This window comes from Cryptomeria japonica, chromosome 3 (genome assembly GCF_030272615.1).
Source record: "Cryptomeria japonica chromosome 3, Sugi_1.0, whole genome shotgun sequence".
Classification (NCBI taxonomy): domain Eukaryota; kingdom Viridiplantae; phylum Streptophyta; class Pinopsida; order Cupressales; family Cupressaceae; genus Cryptomeria; species Cryptomeria japonica.
Window position 1 is genome coordinate 875,590,398 of NC_081407.1, and position 23,315 is coordinate 875,613,712.

Genomic DNA, 23,315 nt, shown 5'->3' on the forward strand with positions numbered 1-23,315 from the left:
TTTACAAAAGAGGGTAGCCTTGCTTTCCTAACCCTTGAAATTCATTTAGCATCCAATCTTACATTGTGTGGGATTGGATCTTATGAGTTTCAACCCCTCTTTTGAATGTAAAGTCTCTCCCCTAAGTGAAAAACCATCGAATCCTAGCGAACCTCCCTTCTCTCTCCTCGGAGTTGGAAGAGGGGAGAACAACTAGGGTTCGATTGTGATTTTTCCGCTTTACAGGGATCAGTTTGAAATCTAGCACAAAGACAAACAACATGCATAATGTTCAGTCTAGTCTGAGTTAAGTACAATAATCCACAAACCATAGATCTATAAAAAGTCTGATTAGCTTTTTGAGATTCATCATTCTTAGACAACTTGCATCTAGACACCATAGGAGTTCCAATAGGTTTGGAATCATCTAACCGAAACTTTTTCAACAATTCCTTCACATACTTAGATTGAGAATTAAAAATGCCTTTGTTAGTCTATGTAATCTGTAATCCTAAGAAGAATTACATCCCACCTATCATAGATAGACCTCAAATTCCTTTTACATATCATCAATAAATTTCATACTCAAATCATAATCTCCTCCAAAAATGATATCATCAACAAAGAATTCAACAATAAAAATGTTATCATTATCAACCTTAAAGTATAAATTACTATTAGGAGTACCTTTACATAATCCCAACTTCAACAAATATTTATCCAATCTAGCATACCAGGCTCTAGGGACTTGCTTCAGTCCATATAGTGCTTTCTTCAATTTGCATACCATGTCTCCTTCATCTGATAATAAAAATCCATATGGTTACTCAATGTAGACTTCCTCTTCCAAATCACCATTCAGAAAGGCTGACTTAACATCCATTTGATATACTTTGAAATTTTTGTAAGAAGCAATCTAACAACTTCAATTCTATCTACCGGAGAAAAAGTCTCCTCACAATTAATTTCTTCCATCTATGAATAACCTTTACACACCAGTCTTTCTTTGTTTCTAACAACTTCGCCGATGTCATTTAGTTTTTTTCCAGAACACCCATTTACTCCCAATTACATTCTTGTATTTAGGTCTCAAAACAAGCTCCCAAGTGTTATTCTTCTCAATCTGATTTAGCTCTTCTTCCATTGCTTTTATCCAATTCTCATCTTTACATGCTCCTATAACATCTTTAGGTACAATATTTGAAATCAAGCATATCTCTGCAACAACAATCCTTCTCCTAGTCATCACACCTTTATTCTTATCACCAATAATCTAATTTTTTGAATGATTCAATCTTACATAGCTCAGAGTCTTCTAATTATTCCAATTATCGGGTTCTTGCACTTCTTCACCAGTAGCATCAATATCCGAATTAATTGTCTCTATCAAATCATTCTGCTTTAAGATCTTAGTCTGTACAGGATTTGAAATAACATCTTGATCATCAGACTCATATCCACATGCTCTGATCTTCTTTCCAAGGCATTCATCAACCTTCACATTTGCACCCTCTACTATCTTACTCAACCTCTTATTGTAAGATTGGTAGGCCTTTCTATTAGTAGAATAACCCAAGAAGATTCCTTCATCACATCTTGCATCAAAATTTCCTATATCCTCATCTCTCTTGATATAACATTTACTTCCAAAAACTCTGAAATATCTAACTATAGGAACATGGCCAAACCATAGCTCATAAGGAGTCTTACCAGAATCACCTTTTATATGCACCTGGTTGAATGTGTAAACAAAAGTGCTAACAACTTCTCTCCAAAAGGTTTGTGCAACATTTCCTTCTATTAGCATAGTCTTGGCAGCATCCAAAATGGTTCTATTATGTCTTTCAACAACTCAATTCTGCTGAGGGGTTCTAGGAGCAGATAACTGTCTTCTAATTCCATTTCTCTCACATAATGTATCAAACTCCCCAGATGTAAATTCTCCTCCTTTGTTAGATTTTAGGCACTTCATCTTCAACCCTATCTCAATCTCCACTCTAGCTTTGATAATCTTGAATTTATTGAGTGCTTTTGATTTCTCCCTTAGAAAGGTAATCCACATCATCCTAGGATAATCATCAATTAGCAACATGAAATATCTATCACCATGCATACTTTTTACTCTAGTAGGACCACATAAGTTAGTATGCACAATATCTAACAATCATTTAGATGAATATAACGTACTCTTGAATGTAGTTCTTGTTTGCTTTCCCAATTGACATTCCTTACATACTGGATTAGCAGGTTTCACAATCTTAGGTAAATCTCTAATAACTTGAGTAGAACTTATCCTTATCATGTAGTAAAAATTAACATGACACATCCTTCTATGCCACAACCAACTTTCATAAATCTGAGCAATCAGACAACTTTTCTCACTAGCATTCAAATGAAAGATATTACCTTTAGTCTTAGTCCCTGATACAATATCTATACCAGAGGCATTAAGGATCTTGCATTTACCATTCTTGTATTGAAAATTGTATCCTTTGTCAACCATTTGTCCAACACTCAAAATATTATTCTTCAAACCTTCAACATACAAGACATCATCAATATTATGCTTACTGTTAAAAGATATAGAACCTCTACCACCAATCACACAAGCTTTAACATCTCCAAATCTCACTATACCACCATCATACCTCTCCATACTCACAAATTTACTTTTATCACTTGTCATATGATGTGAACAACCCCTATCAATTACCCATTCATCTTTCTCTTCAATCTTAGTAGTCAAATGTTTCTCCTCAATAATGCAGCTTGTATAATTCACTAGTACCGGATCATCTTTCTTGATAGGAATAAACACAAAATCATCTTCTGAATTCCCATTATCTGATTCTTCATTTGTCACACCTTCATCAACAACATAATAAAACCTCTTCTGATATCTAAACTTTTGGCTAGGCTTATGGACCTTATCATTCATTTCATGCTTCTCATATCTATCATATTTATTAGATCTATCATGCCTTACATGCTTATCATATCTAGACATTGTCTCAGGGCACCTAGAAGAAAAATGAGCCAACTTATTACAAGAGAAAAATTTCAATGGTAACTTTCCATCATACTTATCGGCTCTCTTAGGCAATCTCTGAGCAATAAGGGATTCAAGCTCATCCAATTCTCTTTCTTTATCTTCCATCTCTCTCTTTCCTCTTTCATATCTGGATACCCAACATGAAATTTCTCCCGGATCATACTTCTACTTCCAGGATATAGAGGCTTTGAATGTAGTCTCATATTTTCCATGTGATTCTCCAAATTCACTCAACTCAAATGCAACAAGCTTTCCAACTAACATGTCTCTAGTCATAGTAGTCACACTCTGGATTTCATCAATAGTAGCTACTTTATGCTTGTAAGCAGAAGGCAATGATCTCGGCACTTTAGCAACAATCTCATCTTCTTCAAGAGTTCTACTGGCACATCTAATGTTCAAGACAAGCTCATTCAGCTTAGCCATAAAGGATGTTATGTTTTCATATTCTCCCATCTTCAATGCTTCATACTTTCCTTTCAAACTCTGCAACTTAGCTACTTTAACTTGTGCATCTCCTTCATATAAGGTCCCTAGCTTCTCCTGAATCTCATGTGCAGTATGCAAACACATCACATTAGTCATTTTTGAATCAGTCAAAGCACTCAACAATGCTTCCTTAGCTCTTATGTTATGTTCAACATCCTTGATCTCAACAACAGTAACCGGTACATTCTGAGGAACATTGTAGACATTCTTTGTAATCTTCCAATACGCATCTCCAAGATATTTCAAATGAAGTTACATTCAGTCCTTCCATCAAATCTACGACTCTCCTTCTTGAAAACATAAGTTGCCATCCCGGATCTAGCTCTGATACCAATTGTTGGCAATAACAATGAAGGAAAATTGAGGGGGGGGGGGGGGTGAATTATTTATCACCAGATTAAACAAATTAAGCACAAACTCATATCTGATCAACTGTAGTAGAAAGAACAATAAATATGGTACAATAAAAACAACACACATAACACCAATATTTTTTATGTGAAAAACCCAGTGAAGAGAAAACCCATGGGGGGAACCTACGCACAATAAATTGATACTCTATAGTAGTATGTGTAAATATTATAATGGGGAATGCACATGCATTTAGGCTCACTGCTCAAAATACAATGACCCAGAAGGCTCCCACCCTTAGGGAAGGTTCACTACCTTAGAATTATATTCGGAATACAATCTAGATTTTACATGAACTACAAAGATAGCATCTTCTAATGCCTGATGACAGTTTCAGTTAAGGACATTTGTCTACCCTGCAACAATCTTGGCTTAATATACCATACCAAAGGATGAATTAGCTTATGTTCACATACACTACTCTTTGATAATGCAAACACAACCTTGACACCCAAATTGCATGAATATAACACCTATTTATATATATCATCAACCTTGACTACAAGTTCGACCAAACCCTCAACCCTTAATTAGAATATTACATCACATGATACATAAATCAACCACTGGACTAGTATAAGGACATAGACAATATAGTATGAACCTAAATCAACTCTTCAAACACGCACCATCACCAAAAATATTGCCAAGATCAACTGCAACACGTTACACCACCAAAAATATTGCATAACAAAAAATATCACTAGACCCATAACATATTCAAGAACGCACACAAAGATCAATCTGGACCACCAAAACAAATAAGATACAATAAGGAAACACCAACAAGCATGTTAGAACTATTCACAATAGCTTCGCCAACACCACTTAATCAAATCTTCATCGATCAACATGCTAACACTCAAGAACACTTAATAGCAGCAATTCGGACTAGAAAGATGACTTGCGGACCACCAAATCACGAACCATGAGAAAGGAAGATACACATGATCATCCAAAACACTCTCCCAAATCTGTAACTAGAGATGTAATCATATTGGAGCACAACAAATCAAATACCAAAATTTGCCAACCACTGAACACAGAAGAACAGTCTTTATAGAAGAATCCACAACTCAACCAAATCACCACATAGCATCATGGAATCAATAAAGAATGAGGTATCTCTAGTTGATTCAACATCCCAAACAGATAAACCAACCAGATCAACTCATTGCAAACACTGGATCACCAGAACAACTCTCTGCAAAACCAAGACATAGGAATATGTTGACATCAATGACAACAACATAGCCTAGCAGCAACAATATCCAACAAACCCATCTCCACCTCAATAAAAGATGGGGTAACCTCAAAATACAAAGTCATGAAAAGCCCTTGAAAATGAAACCAGAGAAGGTACCCAAGGAAGAAAAAGATGAAGGGACCATCCACAGCTGAACAAGAAAGAAGCCAAAACCCTCCAAAAGACTTGATGATCTGCTCTCTCATGAGACTATGAGGCCCATAAAATGATATGTAGAAAGTGGTAGGCACAGATAGCCACAACGTAGAATAGGGGCACACATCCACATCAACAAAGTCACACACTCCAAACCAAGGACTGGCAAACACAACCATCCATTTTTGTAACCATAAACCTTTGCATCAACAACCACCAACTCCAAAGAAAATCTCCACCAACACCCAAGATCAAACCAATGCAGAGAATAGGGACCTATCAACTAGAAGGAGCACGCCACACTTTGCCCAACACCGTTGTTCACAACTAGTACCATCTCTGCAACAACCACAAAACCCTATCCAACATCACCGTTTGCATCCTTCGCACTCTCTGCATCAACTGCATCATCAGAGTCGCCCTCAACCTTAGAAACCCTACCCACCAACCCACTACCAGTTGCCTTTCCCTCTCATCTCTCCTTGGTCCGCATGTGTTGTTGTAATGTGTGAGGTTATTATTTTGTAATCTGTGTTGAGGGCTTAGCTGACCTTGAAATATAGGTTGATGAATTGTATAAATACATGTAATATTGATTTCAAAGATGTATCTACATGTGCAAAAATTGTTTTGATCATTTAGTAGGAGAGGAGAAGTGTGAAAGAGTGTGGAGAAGTGTGAAAGTGCAGAGTTTGAGTATATGTTCTTAACTGGAACTATAACCTAGCCTGGGGAGATGGTATTTCATCAGTTCATCATCCTCTAGATGTAATCCAAATATTTTTGTAAGGCATTGAGCCTTCCCAAGGGTTGTAGCCCTTTTTGTTCTGTGATTTGAGCAGTGAGCTCTAGGCAGTGTGCTTAAATGCATGCACATTCCTATTGTAATATTTCACTTACTCCTAATAGGGTATTATCTCATTGTGGGTAGTTTCCCACCATGGTTTTTCCCTTAACTGGGTTTTCCACATGAAGAATCTTGGTGTTATGTGTGTTATTTATGTGGTGTTGTTTTATGCTTTAACTGTTAATTATTAGATCTTAAATTGTGTTTGAGTTGTGTAGAGTTTGAGTGCAAACCGATTCACCTCCCCCCACACCTCTTATTTTATTGCGTTGTTGCTAACAAGTGGTATTAGAGCTTGGTCAAAGGTTCAAACCCCTCACTTGCGCTGGGGGGGGATTGTTGCAAGGTGTGCACCCTTAGTCTCCTTGCGTTATGCAACACAACACTTGGGTTTGTGTCATGGCTTAACTACCTCTTGTGGATTCTATAAGTCTAATGGTTGTATCAGGCATTAACAGGTCGATATTTTGGTGCAACCACAACCACACTTGTAACATTTACCTTCATTTTTCAGCACTTTCACCTAATTTCATCAATTCAGCTCGCAAAAGAGGGTAACAAAATCCACCCATAGAATCCAATCAGTATTCAGTCCCTGTCCTTGCTGGTTTGTGAATGAATCCATTAGATCTTAAACTTTTGAATGTAATAGGTCCCTAAGCAAAAATTAATGATTATTATCCTTTTTGAGTGGAAACCCTAATTTTTCACCATTACAATTTGAAATTAGACTTCTCTACAAATTTTATTCGTTTGCCTAGAAATAGTAGTATAAAGGTACCAACCATATCATTGAAATGGATATTATCAAGTACTAGTGCCATAATAAATATGTAGTTGTAAGTCTAAGGTTTTGCTTTAAATTTATCTAGAATTGAAGGGAACAATTCAAAATGTAAAGACCAAATACTGACTCAAACCAGATACTTTTTGGATTTAAATATTTGGTCACACTTAGTTATTTAGTCATCCATATTTTTAAAAAAGGATAGATATTTGATCAACACGAATCTATTCTATCTAATATAGGGTATGACTAGATATTCAATCATAGCTTCAATACTAGTTAGATATATATTTTGAGTAAACTAGATATCTAGTTATGATGAAACTTCTAAATTTGTGCAGTATTGTAGTATATTCCTAGTGACTTATGAGGTGAATCACATGATTCCTTCGAAGTGTGGAATTTCAATTTATAAAATAATTATAATTTTCAACCTATGGTTTGCTAGAAAGGGAACATTGGCATTCTCGTCTATGAAAGCCATGGGATATTTTTCACCAAATAACAATACATAAAATTGTAAAATAAAAGAAGAAAAATAGTTATAATTGATTGTATTATTTTTGAAATAATTTTGATTATAAAATTCTTATTATAGAATTTAATAAATTTTGTAAAAAATATAATAAGAAAAATAATTTCATTGAAATTTGAACTAATTAGATAAAATTGAATACATATAGATACACTGAATTGGAGAATGTTCTTCTTTGATTATTTATAGTCAAATTCTATTATAATCTTAAGTGGGCTATGACTTTGATGAATTTCATTTCATGTCTTAAATAATTAATGTTAGTATTTAAATATTCATTATTATCATTGGATCATTGATAGTGGTTATTCACATCACATGACCGGTGATCGGAGCAAATTTCTTTCTTTGGAGAAATTTGATGGTGGAGTTGTAAGATTTGGTAATGACTTACCCTACATGGCTAAAGGTAAGGGAGCTATTTCTCTTAATGGAAAGAGAAGTGCAGATGATGTCTACTGCGTTGAAGGTTTAAAGCACAATCTTTTGAGTGTGGCACAACTCAATGACAGAGGATACCCATTGGAGTTTAAGAACGATATGTGCAAAATCTATGAGAGAAAAGGTGAACTGATTGCAATCGAGAAGCAAACTAAAGGCAACCTATTTCACCTTAATCCTAAAGTCAACAACTGTTTAATTGCTAAGATAGATGATAGTTGGCTTTGGCATAGGAGATTTTCTCATATAAACTTTGATAACATTGTTAAAGTGAGTAAGTCCAAGATAGTGAGAGGTTTAGCTCAGTTGGACAATCTAGTTATTGCTCTATGTAAGGAATGTCAGTTGGGAAATATGACATCCTCAACTTTCAAGAGAAAATCCTTTTCAGCAGAACATCTATTAGATTTGGTTCATACATATCTTTGTGGACCAATAAGGACAAAAAGTATTCAAGGTGATAGATATTTTATGGTCTTCACTGGTGATTTCTTAGGGATGATGTAGGTCACATTATTGAAGGATAAGACTGAAGCTTTTAGTAAGTTAAAGGCATTCAGGGCCCTTAGCTGAGAAGGAGAGAGGTAAGAAGATAAAGTGTCTGAGGACTAGTCAAGGCAGTGAATTTACTTATGAGGAATTCACTAGATATTGTGAAGAAAATGGTATCAAACAACATCTTTTGGCATCGAGGACACCAAAGCAAAATGGTATCGTAGAGAGAAACAATTAGTCAATTGTTGAAGCTACTAGGATGATGTTGATATAAGGAGGTGTAGTGAATTTTTTTTGTAGGGAAGCTATCAGCACAACTGTATACATTATGAACTAGATTCTGGTAAAGAGAGGTAAGGACAAGACTCCTAATGAATACTAGTATGGAAGATCATCTAATGTTAGTTATTTCAAGATATTTGGTAGCAAATATTTTATTAAGAGAGGTGATTATGTTAGAAAATTTGAGGCTAAAAGTGATGAAGGTATATTTCTTGGTTATTCCACCAAGAGTAAGGCCTACATGTGTTTTAACAACCGGAAACATAGACTTATTGAGAGTGTTGATGTTCGAGTGGATGGATATCCTGAAGTCTCAGAGGAAACCAGTTTGGAGGAAAAGGATCAAGATCCTTGCATTTTGTTTTTGGAACCAGAAACTATGAAACCTGAAACTGGTAAAGCAAATACTAATGTACCAGTTCAACCAAAACAAATAAATTCAAAAGAAGATGATGATAATGAAGAAGATGAACCTAAAGATAATGATTATGTTGTTCTAAAATATGTGAGACTCAATCACAATCCTGAGGAGATTATTGGAGATAAGGATGCTGGAGTACTAACCAAAAGAAGAATCAGAGAGAATTCCTGCATGATCTCCACTATTGAACCAATAAATTCTAAGGAAGCATTTGGTGATGATCATTGGGTTAAAGCCATGGAGGAGGAACTAGATTAAATTGAGAAGAACAACACATGAACCCTAGTACCCTGACTGGTAAATAAAAATGTGATAGGTACTAAGTGGGTATTCAAGAACAAGTTGAATGAAGATGGTGTTGTAGTTCACAACAAAGCTAGGTTAGTTTGCAAAGGATATGCACAAGATGAAGGAGAAGATTATGGTGAGAGTTTTGCACCAATGGCAAGATGGGAAGGTGTTAGAACATTGCTTGCATTTGCTGCACATAGGAAATTCAAGGTATACCAGATGGATGTTAAGTCAACATTTTTGGATTGGATATTGGAAGAAGAAGTATACATTGAGCAGCCAGATGGTTATGCTTTGACTGATGAGAAAGACATGGTATGCAGATTGCATAAGGCTTTATATGGACTAAAGAAAGCACCAAGAGCATGATATGAAAGGCTACATAGACATCTGATGAAGATAGTTTTTCTAAGAACTAGTGAAGATAGCAACATATATCTCAAATCTAAAGGAGATAAAATACTGGCCAACAAAGTATTTGTAGATGATATCATATTTGGAGGTAATGATGACATGAGCAATTATTTTGCAGATGTAATAAAAAATGAGTTTGAAATGACTCTAGTGGGTGAAATAAAAAATTTCATAGGCTTGCAAATATAACCAGTGAAGAATGGTATTTTCATCACACAGTATAAACATGTGAAAGAGGTCTTGAAAAAATTTGGTATGAGTGACTGTAAACCAGTTGGAACACCAATGGTTACAAGTTGTAAATTGTCTAAGGAAGATGAATCCACATCTGTTGATGAGAAGGAATATAGGTCAATGATTGGAAAATTGCACTATGTTGTTCACAAGAAACTGAATATAGCTCATGCAATTGGCCTAGTTGCTAGATTCCAAAAGAATCCTAAGGAAACACATTTGATAGAAACCAAGAGGATTTTTAGATATTTGAAAGGTACTGTTGACTATGGATTATGGTATCCATATAGAGGAAACTTTGACTTGAAGGTGTACACAGATGCAGATTGGGCAAGAAATGTTGATGACAAGAAAAGCACAATCGGTGGAGCATTTTTTCTTGGAGGAAGACTTGTTTCATGGAGTAGTAAGAAGTAGAGTTGTACATCACAATCTACTGCTCAAGCTGCGTATGGTGTAGCTTACATGAATTGTACCCAGGCTATCTGGATGAGGCACATTTTGGAAGGTTTTAAGATGAAGATTTCAGAACTTGTAAAGATCTTATGTGATAATACAAGTACCATAAATATTTCCAAGAACCCTGTTTTGCATGCACAAACCAAGAATATTGAATTAAAGTATCATTTCTTAAGGGAAAAAGAGCAGAGTAAAGATGTGATCTTGGAACATGTTTCTACCAAGGAGCAACTTGTAGATATCTTTACTAAACCTTTGCCTAAGACTACTTTTGAGTATCTTAGAAGTTAGCTAGGGGTTGTACCCCTTCATGAGCTCAATTGAGCATGATGTAGATTACATCAATCCTAGAGCTACTTGCAGAATTTTAGAGTAGGATTGGTGTAGAAGTGGAGTTATTCCACAGGGGGAGCATCAAGCTGCAGGTTGTTGATGTTGAACAATGAAATTTGACATTGCATGTTTTACTTTCAATTTGGCATTGTTGTCAAAGGGGGAGAAGAACTATGTGATTTATATGATTGACAGGGAGAAGGAAGACAAGTTGAAGACTAGGTGAATACTTGGTAATGAAACTAGGATTCCTATTCACAATCACAACAATCAATGGTATTGATATTTATATTGTCATCAATGCCAAATGGGGAGATTGTTGGCATTTGCATGAAGATTGCATTAAAGATATGTTATGTTGTCACTGATGTCAATTAACCGATAATGATATTGTTGATATTGTTGTAATGATGTTTTGTAACCGGTAGGAAGAATTTGTGCAGTGAATCGGTATTGCTATGTATTGGAGAGTTGAACCGGTAAACCATACTTTGTGATTTGATAAACCCTAACCAATTAAGTTTGGTGAATTGGCTATATTGGTTTATGATCTGATGATGAGCGGTAATACTTATGAAACGTATGATTATTGTATGAAGAGAGTTTCAAAGCAATTTTGGCATGTTGATGAAATAATTTTTGTTTAGAGAATGAGAAAGTATATTGCATGTAATGCAAAGCGTGTGATGAGTTACTTAGTTCAATGAAGCTGTGATCAAGGAGTGGTCAAGGTTTTCTTGATTGACGTGCAGAGATTGCTATGTAATCCAATGACCATACTTGAACCGACTTGTTTGTAATCTCTATGAGAGAATTAGGTTTTTGTTGTGTTACTGACCTAATTGATTTGTTTATAAGTTCGATGAGTTGTTTAGTTTCAGAGTTGGCAAAGTTTTAGTTGAGTGTGTGGTTGTTAAACTAGATGATGTATCTACAGTTTGAGTAAAGGCAGATAGGAGCATGAAAAGGATCTGAACAAACAAGTGTAGTTCTATTCAAATAGATCAGAAAACTCCTATTGTTTTCTAACAATTGCAGCAAATTGAAATCCCCTAACTAGGTAAGCTCTAACAAGCTTGGTGCTATTCAAATCCTCTAACCAGGTGATCCATTATCTTGGATTTCAAATCCTCTATCGAGGTTACTCATTACTCATTACAGGGTATTGTTTCTAACAAGGCATTATAGTCAATCCCTTAACTAGGTGGTCTCTAACAGGATCTGTTCTTAACAGGACTTTTGTAAAGCTTTAACAAGCTAGGATCATAACAGGGCAAACTTCAGAAGATTTTAGACAGTTATCTTGTGAGTCTCATCTCACCGAGGTTTTTCCCATTTGGATTTCCACGTAAAAAATATTGTGTCAAGTGGTGAATGTTTTTGTAGTTATGTTCTTATGGTTGATTTTCTTAACAACTTAATCCACTTTGATAAATCATGATAACCGAAAGCATTGTGAAATAAAGTTTTACTTATGTCAGCAAAAGCATTTGGATGTTTATGAGTTTGAAGTTGTCTACTATTAGTTTGTTGTAATAGTTAACCGGTTTATCTTGATGGTTATTATCTTGACAGTGATATTCCATTGATAGTTCTAAGTTTACTTTGAGAGATTGATTTTGAGATTGGTGAAGTTAGTATCAGTTTTTCTATCTACTGATTCACCCCCCCCCTTAGTAGTTGACTAGATTCTTATTCTTTCATCATACGATCAATGATCTACCCTCCCATGAGACTAAGAGGCCCAAACAAAGATATGTAAAAAGCGATAGGCACATATAGCCACAACGCAGAATAGGGGCATGTGTCCACATCAACAAAGTCTCACACTCCAAACAAAGGACTGGAAAACACAACCATTTATTTCTGCAACAAAAAACCTCTGCATCAGCAACCACTAGCTCCAAAGCAACTCTCCACCAACACTCAAGCTCAAACCAATGCAGAGAACATGGACCCAACACGCAGAAGGAGCACATCACACTCTGCCCAACACTTCTGTTCACACCCAACACCATCTTTGTAACAACCGTAAAACCCTGTCCAACACCACCGTCCACATCCTCCACACTCTTTGCATCATTTGCATCCTTAGAGTCGCCATCACTCTCAGGATCCATACCCACCAACCCACTGTTGCTTCCTTTCCTGCTCATCTCTCCCTAGTCCGCATGTGTTGTTGTAATGTGTGAGGTTATTATTTTATAATTTGTGTTGAGGGTTTAGCCGACTGTGAAATATAGGTTGATGAATTTTATAAATACATGTAATATTCATTTCAAAGATGTATCTACATGTGTGAAATTTTTTCAGATCATTCAGTAGCAGAGGAGAAGTGTGAAAGAGTGTGGAGAACTGTGAAAGTGTGGAGTTTGAGTATATGTGCTTAACTAGAACTATAACCTAGCATGAGGAGATGTTATTTCATCAGTTCATGATCCTTAAAATGTAATCAAAATATTTTTGTAAGGCAGTGAGTCTTCCCAAGTGTTGTAGTCCTTTTTATTATGTGATTAGACCAGTGAACTCCAGATAGTGTGCTTAAATGCATGTGCATTCCCCATTGCAATATTTCACTTACTTCTAACAGGGTATTATCTCATTGTGGGTAGGTTCCCACCATGGTTTTTCCCTTAACTGGGTTTTCCACATCAAAAATCTTGGTGTTATGTGTGTTATTGATGTGGCATTGTTTTACGCTTTAACTGTTAATTATCAGATCTAAAATTGTGCTTGAGTTGTGTAGTGTTTGAGTGCAAATTGATTCACCTCCCCCCACGCCTCTTAGTTTATTGCATTTTTGCTAACAAGTGGTATCAGAGCTTGGTCATAGGCTCAAACCCCTCACTTGTGCTGGGGGGATTGTTGCAAGGTGTGCAACCTTGGTCTCCTTATGTTATGCAACATGACGCTCGAGTTTGTGTCATGGGTTAACCGCCTCTTGTGGATTCTAGAAGTCTAGTTGTTGTATTGGGCATTAATGGGTCAATCTTTTGGTGCAATGACAACAACACTTGTAACATTTACCTTCATTTTTTAGCACTTTAACCTAATTTCAGCAATTGAGCTTGTAAAAGAGGGTAACAAAATCCACCCATAGAATCCAATCAATATTAGTCCTTATCCTTGTTGGTTTGTGATTGAATCTATTAGATCTTAATCCTCCTTTGAATGTAATAGGTCCCCAAGGAAAAATTAACGATTCTCATCCTTTTGGGTGGAAACCCTAACTTTTCACCATTACAATTTGAAATTAGACTTCTCTACAAATCGTATTTGTTTGCCCATAAATAGTAGTATAAAGGTACCAACCATATCATTGAAATGGATATTTTCAAGTACTAGTCCCATAATAAACATGTAGTTGTAAGTCTAAGGTTTTACTTTAAATTTATCTAAAATTGAAGGGAACAATTCAAAATGCAAAGACCAAATACTGACTCAAACTGGATACTTTTTGGAACTAAATATTTGGTGACACTTAGTTATTTAGTCATCCCTATTTTCAAAAAGGATAGATATTTGATCAACACTAATCTAGTCTATCACATATCAAGTATGGCTAGATATTCAATTATAGCTTCAATACTAGCTAGATATATATTTTGAGTAAACTAGATATCTAGTTATGATGAAACTTCTAAATTTGTGCAGTTACACTTGTGGAATACCATATATATTGTAGTATATTCCTAGTGACTTATGAGGTGAATCACATGATTCCTTCGAAGTGTGGCATTCCAATTTATAAAATAATTATAATTTTCAACCTATGGTTTGCTAGAAAGGGGACATTGACAGTCCCATCTATGAAAGCCATGGGATATTTTTCACCAAATAACAATATATAAAATTATAAAATAAAAGGAAAAAAATAGTTATAATTGATTGTATTATTTTTTAAATAATTTTCATCATAAACTTCTTATTATAGGACTCACTAAATTTTGTAAAAATAATAAATAAGAAAAATAATTTAATTGAAAATGTAACTAATTAGATATAATTGAATACATATAGATACACTGAAATGGAGAATGTTCTGCTTTGATTATTTTATAGTCAAATTCTATTATAATCTTAAGTGGACTATGACTTTGATGAATTTCATTTCATGTCTTAAATCATTAATGTTGGGATTTAAATATTCATTATTATCAATCCATTGAAAATGTATATATTCATTTATTCCAACCACAATGATATATTTTAATAATTTTCAACTCAACAAGTTATGAAATTCAAAATTACTTTTTATTTGCATGACACCTCTCAACACCACATATATGATAATAATTGCATATCCCAAATTCATTTATAGGTAAATCTACTCAAATTAGCAAGGACGAAGTTCCACATGCTTACCAACTAACATAGTGACATTAATAGACATATATAGAAGTAGCAAACAAATGCCATGGTGGTTCGTTGTGGTTGTACAAAATGTGAAGGGAAATGGTTGGATGAGTGTATTTGTCAGCAATATTGGTATAATAGCATGCACACTAGCGACTCCCATGAAATGACATTGGCTGTTGCAGTGACAATTGTCCCCTACGAATGAGCTCAGTTAACCGAGTAATGCCTTAGTCTACACCATACGCGCATTCCACTGGAAATAATAGAGCAAATGATAAAGACGGACCACCTATTGTGACAGATGAGGGTCTTAGTGCTCTCAACTGTCCAGACAACATGGGTTCTATCATTCATCTTTGAAATCCCACGTATAATATGACAAACTCGTGAAGAGACAAGGCTATGGACAATTTAAATCTTTACCATCTTTCCAATGTTGCCTCTATAGTATGAGCCCGAAAGCTCAATTCCACGTTGTGACTGAGCCTTCAATAACAATTCCACGTTGTGCCTGAACCCTCATGCTATTGAAGGAACAAACAAACCAAAGAAAATTTTGAGAATACAGAAAATTTCTCATCCCATGTGCTATGGTATATGTATTTAAAATTCAGTAGTCTCCTCAAAAAATGCAGTTGGAGGACAGGCCATGTGGAGCACTTCGTGAAGGTCATTACTTTACAGTGGGCTCCAGAAGTGTTAACGACCAGGTGCAGGCAGGCAATGTGATTTTGGCCCATGAAATCTCAATTGCTCATCTCTTCTAGATAAAGAAAAGGTTAAATAGCTATCAAAATTGGTGTGTTTTATATTCAGTAATAAGTGGTAAATAATTGTTTTGGTTGTATTGGTTTATATTTATTTATTATTGTTAAATTAGACAATGTTTAAAAATAGTATATATATAATCTTTCTTTAGAATCTCTTGAGATGCAATTTTAGTCTAACATTCTATTATTTTTTAATCGTTTTTTTTTTTATGAGTTAGTCTCTGATTGATGTTAATGTCTTGGTTTCTCACCTTTTATCTTTAACTTGTGATCTTCTTCCTTCCTCATCATTTCTTAGTTCATGAATAATATTGATAGTTTCTTACATAATCATTAACAAATTGATTTTTTTTATCATTGTTTTTTCTGCACTAGCAACTTTTACATTCTAATGTATTTTTTTGGATTCAATTGTGTGTATTTTTTCCCATCAACGTTTCAAATCGCACTCCATGATTCATCATCAAGATGAAAGGAATTCCTTTCATCCTGATGATGAATCACAGAGTGCGATTCGAAATGTTGATGGGAAAAAATACACACAATCGAATCTAGAAAAATACATTAGAATACAAAATGGTTTGTGGAAATCTCATAGCCTTAAACTTCTACATTTCTCATAAAAATATTCTAAACTTTATGTTATTTTTCCAGCTGCTATCTTGAGAGGCATCTTACTTCACTCAAACCTACAGACACATTAAATATTTTTTAGATCAATTCAATAAAAGTGTACAAACTATATTTAGATGAATTGAGTACACGCTTCTACATAACACTTTTTACTAGAAGATGAATGACTATTTGCACAAACTCTATTCGCTATTCATCTAGTGGAAGAGACTTATGTTCCTCTACACCTTCAATCTAATAATCAAACATATTTAAGGATGTTTTGCCCCACCCTCCACACACATTATGATCTTAAAGTAATATATTTCATGTAGTCATGGATAGAAATTCAAATGAATAATTAGATTTTCTTGTAACTTACACTTATATGACAAACATAAAAATGCTTCCACTTCTCAAATATAGAGACACAAGTTCTTATAAATTTAAAGATATGCACAAAATCATTTAACAAAAGTTTGAATTTATTCCTAATTTTATTTTTTTACATGCACTAGAAACTACAATAAAATTTATATACTACAATAAAATTTATATAGCAAACATTTAACTACAAGAAAATGACTCCCAAGCACTTACATGACATAGTTTTTCAAGCCTTTGAAAAATAAAACAATTCCAAGCTTACACCTCCTTGTCTTTTGCCTTGAAAATTTAAATACCTACAAATATTACACCTTACTAATTCTTGTAGTCAATTGAAGACATACTTTCTTACTACTTGAATTTTTTTTTAAATTGAAAGAAAGTCCAAACTTAGAATCCAACACTCCTATTTGAAGATTAAACTCCAATTGAAGTACTCAACTTTTTATGTATTGATTAGAAGTAAAGTGAAACACCCCTCAAAAAATTCTTTTTCAACGTACTAAAAATAGTCATTGGTGGAGTGTCCCTCTTTACATAGTAACATGATATATACACATATATTCTCACAATATAACCACTTAACTAATGATATCATATACAAACTATAAAGTAACTCCATACTTAATAGGGTGTTATATTAACTCCTTGCTCAATGGGTGAATGTAAATTGGCAAGGGCCAAAAGTGACACTAAACGAGTAATTAATCATATGGTTAATTTCACATTATATAATGATTTAAAGTATAATATAAAAAGATGAAATATAATTTATTTTTTTCAAAGATATACATTTATTTTAATATATATACATAGATATGTATAAATGTATGCAAACACATGTATATAAATATGTGTCTGTCTCTTCCTTTCAATGACAAATAGAAAAATATGTAGAAATACTTTAAGAACTATTAATTATAATTAATTTTTTAAATTCTTTTATAAAACAATATTTATATGTTGAGGTGTGTTGTGGATATATTTTCTATATTTTTTATTCATGATTTTTATTATTAATTATTTAATATGATCAAGGTGGAGTACTAAAAATCTTCATGTATGAAGGTTTTAACTTGACCATAAATAATCTTGATCTTTATATTAATGTTTATTTTTATCATATATTTGTGAGAAAAATTATTTTTAAAAAATATGTCTTTCTAACTTTATAATTCATGGTGTTTCTTAAGTAAAAAATATTTAAATTATATTTTTAAGAATAATATACATCCTTCTAAAATTTTTTGTAATAATATCAACCATATCATTAAAATGATTTTTTTTCAATGAATGTCATAATAAACCTCCTCTGTATTTGTAATTCTAGGGTTTTTCTTTATATTTGCCTAAAGATCAAATATCTACTCAAATCAAATATTTTTTTAAATTAGATATGTGGTCACAATTAACTATTTACTCATAAATATTTGTAGATGGGATAAATGATTAGTCTCCTAAAAATAAATGTTTTCTTGACACCAATTTAGTATATCAAATATCAAGCATGACTATATATTTCATCATATTTAGAGGTTCAATCCCAACTAAATGTCTATTTTGAGTGAACTAGATATCTACTTATGATGAATTTTTATAAATTGTTCACATACCATAACATGTCATATAATAGATATTGCAATAGGTTCCTAGTGGCTTAAGAAGTGAATCTCATGATTCCTTCTAGGTATGAGCATTCCAATTTACATGAGGACCCCTTTTAAAATTATTATAATTTTCAATCAAATAGACTTCTATAATGGGGACAACAAAATTCCCCTCCATGAAAAGCCATGGAATATTATTTACAAGTAACATAGAAAAATATAAAAGAAAAGGAAGAAAAATAGTTTATTTTGATTGTGTTATTCTTAATATATATAGTTTCTCACAAAATTATTATCATACAAGTCAATAAATACAATACAAATGTAATAAGAGAAATGATGTCATTAAAATATCAACAAACTTTAATGACTTTAGGTAAAATGGAACACTTATAGGTACAACAAATTTCACAATTTTCTTCTTTTATTATTTACAATCAAATTCGGTTCTAATGTGAAGTGGGATATGGTTTCCAAGAAATTCATTTCATATTTGTACATCATTAAATATTAAGGTCTAAATATTCATGATTGTCAATCCATTGAAAATGCATGCTCATTTAATTCCCATTAAAAAAAAAAAAACCCTTTAATAATTTTGAATTCAACAAGTTATTATATCCAAAATATTTTTAATTGACATCTCTAAACACATCATATATGATCGAAATTGTACATTCCAAAGTTATTTATAGATAAATTTGGAAATTAGACATGCGTCCAACAACTATCCTCACATTGATGGACATATAAATGTGGCAAACAAATGCCAAGGTAGTTAGTTGTGATTAGTTGAGGTTGTACAAAAGAGACAAAAAAAATGGTTGAATAATTGTTTTAGTCAAGAATATTGGTCTAATGGTATCTACCCCTTAGCAATTAAGTTTGAAAACTTTCAACACACATGTTATGGATATGAACTTCCATGGATCAAGTCATTGAAAGAGCATGCAAGGTTCTTTATACAATTAATTCACATCAAGGAATCTAAGACTTTTTTTATCTTATGTCTTTGTACAAAATAAAAGATTAGAATGACTTTTAAGAAGATAAAAAGTAATAACATTAAATAGTTTACTTTTTCAAATTCAAATAGAAAAAATTAACAATTAATGATGTACTATAATAAAATAAAAGGAAAAAATTCTTAAAAAAGAAAAAGATGATATTATTATATAAGATGGAATATTTATTAAATTTATATTATTAGAATGGAGAAACGCCTCATCAGACATATTTCTACTTATGCCACCTAGAGTCACCCCTAGTTACTTTTACACATTCTCATTAACTTGTTAGTTTCACATATTTGCAATTGTGTTCTTTTTGTTCTCCCAAAAGGCAGCACAGGTACATTTAAAAAAACGGCAAGTAACTTTTGTGTGCAATTTAAGCGAACAGGAATTATAGATGCACCTTTACGCCATCATCCCCTTTCACGCAGGTTTGACTAATCACAATGGTTCTCACAGCGGACAATGATGGAAATCTAATAAATCAATGATGCAGCCTCACAGCCGTATGTATTTCAAACTTTGCCAAATTCTGTCACAGTTTCTAAGGGCCAAAAGTCCTTCGACTGATTCCTACGCGTGAGCCCAAAGTTTTCATCATTCCCTGTCTGAATACGACTCTAAGATGCGGAGAGTTTCGTTTTGTGTAGTATTTTAGCACCAAGTGGAAAAGTTGGGGCAGCTGGAGTACCCTAACCAGAATAGATTTCCAGCTAAAATGCACAATTATCTATTGTCAAACATGGGACCCATCTCTGCTTCTTTTCCTGCCTTACTACCTCCACGCGTTTTCATTTTATGCCCTTCCACACGCTCTGATTCTGACGGCTTGAAAATGTCACTTAAAAATGTTAATCACTCTTTTAAGCCTGTGTAAGTGAGAATGAGTGACAGGAGAGAAGCGGCTAGCATTTATTAATGGTAATCATTAATCCGGACTTCCTTAAAATGACTAGTATTGAATGCACAAATTGTTCTTATCTTCCTTACCGCGGACTTTCATCTTGTAGTTCATACACAACGCGTTTGGAAGATGATTTGCGGACAAAATGCTTTATTATTACATACCTACTAGAATTTTCTTTTCTTCGAGTGTCACATCAAAGTAGTCTTGGCCTTTGCTAACCACCGTACTACTATTGAATGTGCTGGCAGGTCAGGCTAATCTCTTCTGCCTTATATAAACATTTAACAGAGGGCAAGGTTGAACTCGAGCCTTGCTATCTGCAAGTGTAGTGTAGATCAGTCTGCTTAAACGCCATCATCCTTCTTTGCAGGTCACGACCGGATAATATTTGCCAAATGGAAACTGGGAAGGTGAGGTGGTGATCAAACGCATTAGGCATTGGATTCCTGGTTTGTTTGTGCATACTGATAGTTTACCCTTTTACTTCAACCCATAATTTGGTTTAGGATTTTCAGGTGAACTGCAGTGCAAACGGAAAGCCATCGTCATTTCCATGTGCAGCGTGTAAAATTCTCAGAAGAAGATGTGGAGTGAATTGCGTTTTTGCTCCGTACTTTCCACCCGACAACCCTCACAAGTTTACTACTGCCCATCGCGTCTTTGGAGCAAGCAACATTATAAAGATGCTTCAGGTTAAACCAAATTTTCTTTCTGTTTGTTGCGCAATCTTGTTTTCGAATTTGCTAGTTGTTGTTCAGTCTTGTTTCTGAATTCGATTGTGTTAGAGTTTTTCATTGCACTAAAAAAAAAAGGCACTATTACAGAAGAGATGAATGTGAAAAAATGAATGTATTCCATATAGTCTGTCCTCTTTGTTGTATATTGTCCGTTGTATTAGAATTGTTTTTTTCTCTATATGGTCTGTTTCTTTCTCTTTACATCAAGGTTTCCTTCTGTATTTGTTCTTTGATCTTATTTTGAATTCAATTGTGTTAGAACTTTTCATAAATATTTCCTTCTGTATTTGTTCCTTGATCTTATTTTGAATTCAATTGTGTTAGAACTTTTCATAAATATTTCAGACAACATTATTTCAGAAATTAATTTGTTATGTTGGTTGTCCTAGAAAAGAAGAAATGATTGTGTTGCATCGGTTGCTATGTCACAGTTTGTTGCATGTACTCTGTCGTACTTGTTGCATGTACAATGTCGTATTAGAATTGTTCTTTTCTTTTGCATGTTCTGTTTCCTTCTCTAAATGTAGTTCACAAAAATGTTCCCTCTACATGAGCTTAAGAAATGTTGTTCTTATGTTAAGATTGGTTAACTGTTGCAGGATCTTCCCAATGAACGAAGGGCTGATGCTGTGAGTAGTATGGTGTACGAAGCGAATGCAAGGTTGCGAGATCCCATATATGGGTGTGCAGGGACTATACACCAGCTGCAGAGCCAAATGTCACAACTTCAATCTCAATTGGCAATAACACAAGCAGAACTTCTCAACATGCGTTTGCAGCAAGCAAATCTTCTCTCTATTGTCTCCCTATTTCGCACTTCAAAGCAGGAAGAGGAGCCTTTCTCTCCAGTTGAAACTGAAACTGAAACTGAACCAGAGCAAAGTGACAAAAATGTAGACCATTCCATGGATGTATTTCAAGATCAGAGCAACGATACATTCTCAAGTGGATTGGATCCGTTGATGATGTGGGAACCATTGTGGATATAAGTCCAAATGGTGTACTTTTTTTTCAAACAAAGCGCAAGCTATGTATCAGTGGAGTAGTAAGAAATGCTACGTAATTTCCTTGTTTTGCCATGTAAAATCAGCATAATCTATGTACTAACATCCTCCTAGTTTTAACGGGATGCCATCTTATTAGCAGCGCTTATAGCTCTGATAAATGGTTCCAAAGAACCGAACTATTAACTTAATCATCTATAAGAGATGTAATAATTTTACATCTTATAATGGCATTTTATCCACTTTGGATGCCTCTCCTTGTTTTTCTTTTTCTTTTAAAATTATTTATGGAATCTAATATTGTCCTCTTCTTTTTTAATCCAGAATGTCTAAAAGCAAAAAAAGAAAAGACACAAATTATATAATACTGACTTAAATATTTTTAAATGTTTCTAATATAATTGTTTATGTTAGTTGTAAAGATTTTTTCAAATTTTATGATCATTAGCATTTTTTTTCTAAGTATTGGATAAGCTTTTTAATGTGATCAATGGCACACGTCACCACCTCCAATATCATGTGAAATGTTTTTTACTCAGAGTTATGAATCAATGAAGTCACAAACAAGGGACCTCATCCCCAATTAATAATGTAAGGCTCAAACCCATGATCACATTGGATCAACAAAGGTCCAACCCAAAGCATGAATCAGTCAGGTCACCAACTGAGGGACCTCATCCCCAAATTAACAATGCACAGCTCAAACCTCGGAGCAAATTGTATCACCAAAAGCACAAACTTCCAGTCACAAAAATCCAGTGAGAATTTGAACCTCTGTGATCACAACAACACCACCATTTAATCAACACATTATTAGACGAATCTATGATTATTAACATTTTTTTGTCACTACTAAAAATATAATTTTTTCCCTGTTTTGAAAGATTCTCTTTTTCATTCCCAACTTTTTGATTTCGTCAGTTAAGCCAGAATCAAGATGTTTAGCAAGAAGATACCGTTAACAAAACTGGCTCTACGTGTTTTAAGCTCTGTAAACACGGTCGGGAATGTAATGATAAAGTTCTATTACTATACTTCAACCAATCT

General features: G+C 33.9%; 1 protein-coding gene across 2 annotated transcripts; it reads left to right on the forward strand.

The window, feature by feature from the left end:
* Positions 1-20,817: 20,817 nt before the first annotated feature.
* LOC131076432 (LOB domain-containing protein 1) lies at positions 20,818-22,483 on the forward strand. Of its 2 annotated transcripts, none has more exons than XM_058013607.2 (3): positions 20,818-20,937; positions 21,043-21,219; positions 21,864-22,483. In XM_058013607.2, the coding sequence occupies exons 1-3, from the start codon at positions 20,923-20,925 to the stop codon at positions 22,251-22,253; spliced, it is 582 nt and encodes a 193-aa protein (XP_057869590.1). In that variant the 5' UTR covers positions 20,818-20,922; the 3' UTR covers positions 22,254-22,483. The 2 variants fall into 2 exon arrangements, with proteins under 2 accessions (XP_057869590.1, XP_057869589.1); XM_058013606.1 differs by having other exon boundaries at positions 20,823-20,937; positions 21,034-21,219.
* The last annotated feature ends 832 nt before the right edge of the window (positions 22,484-23,315 follow it).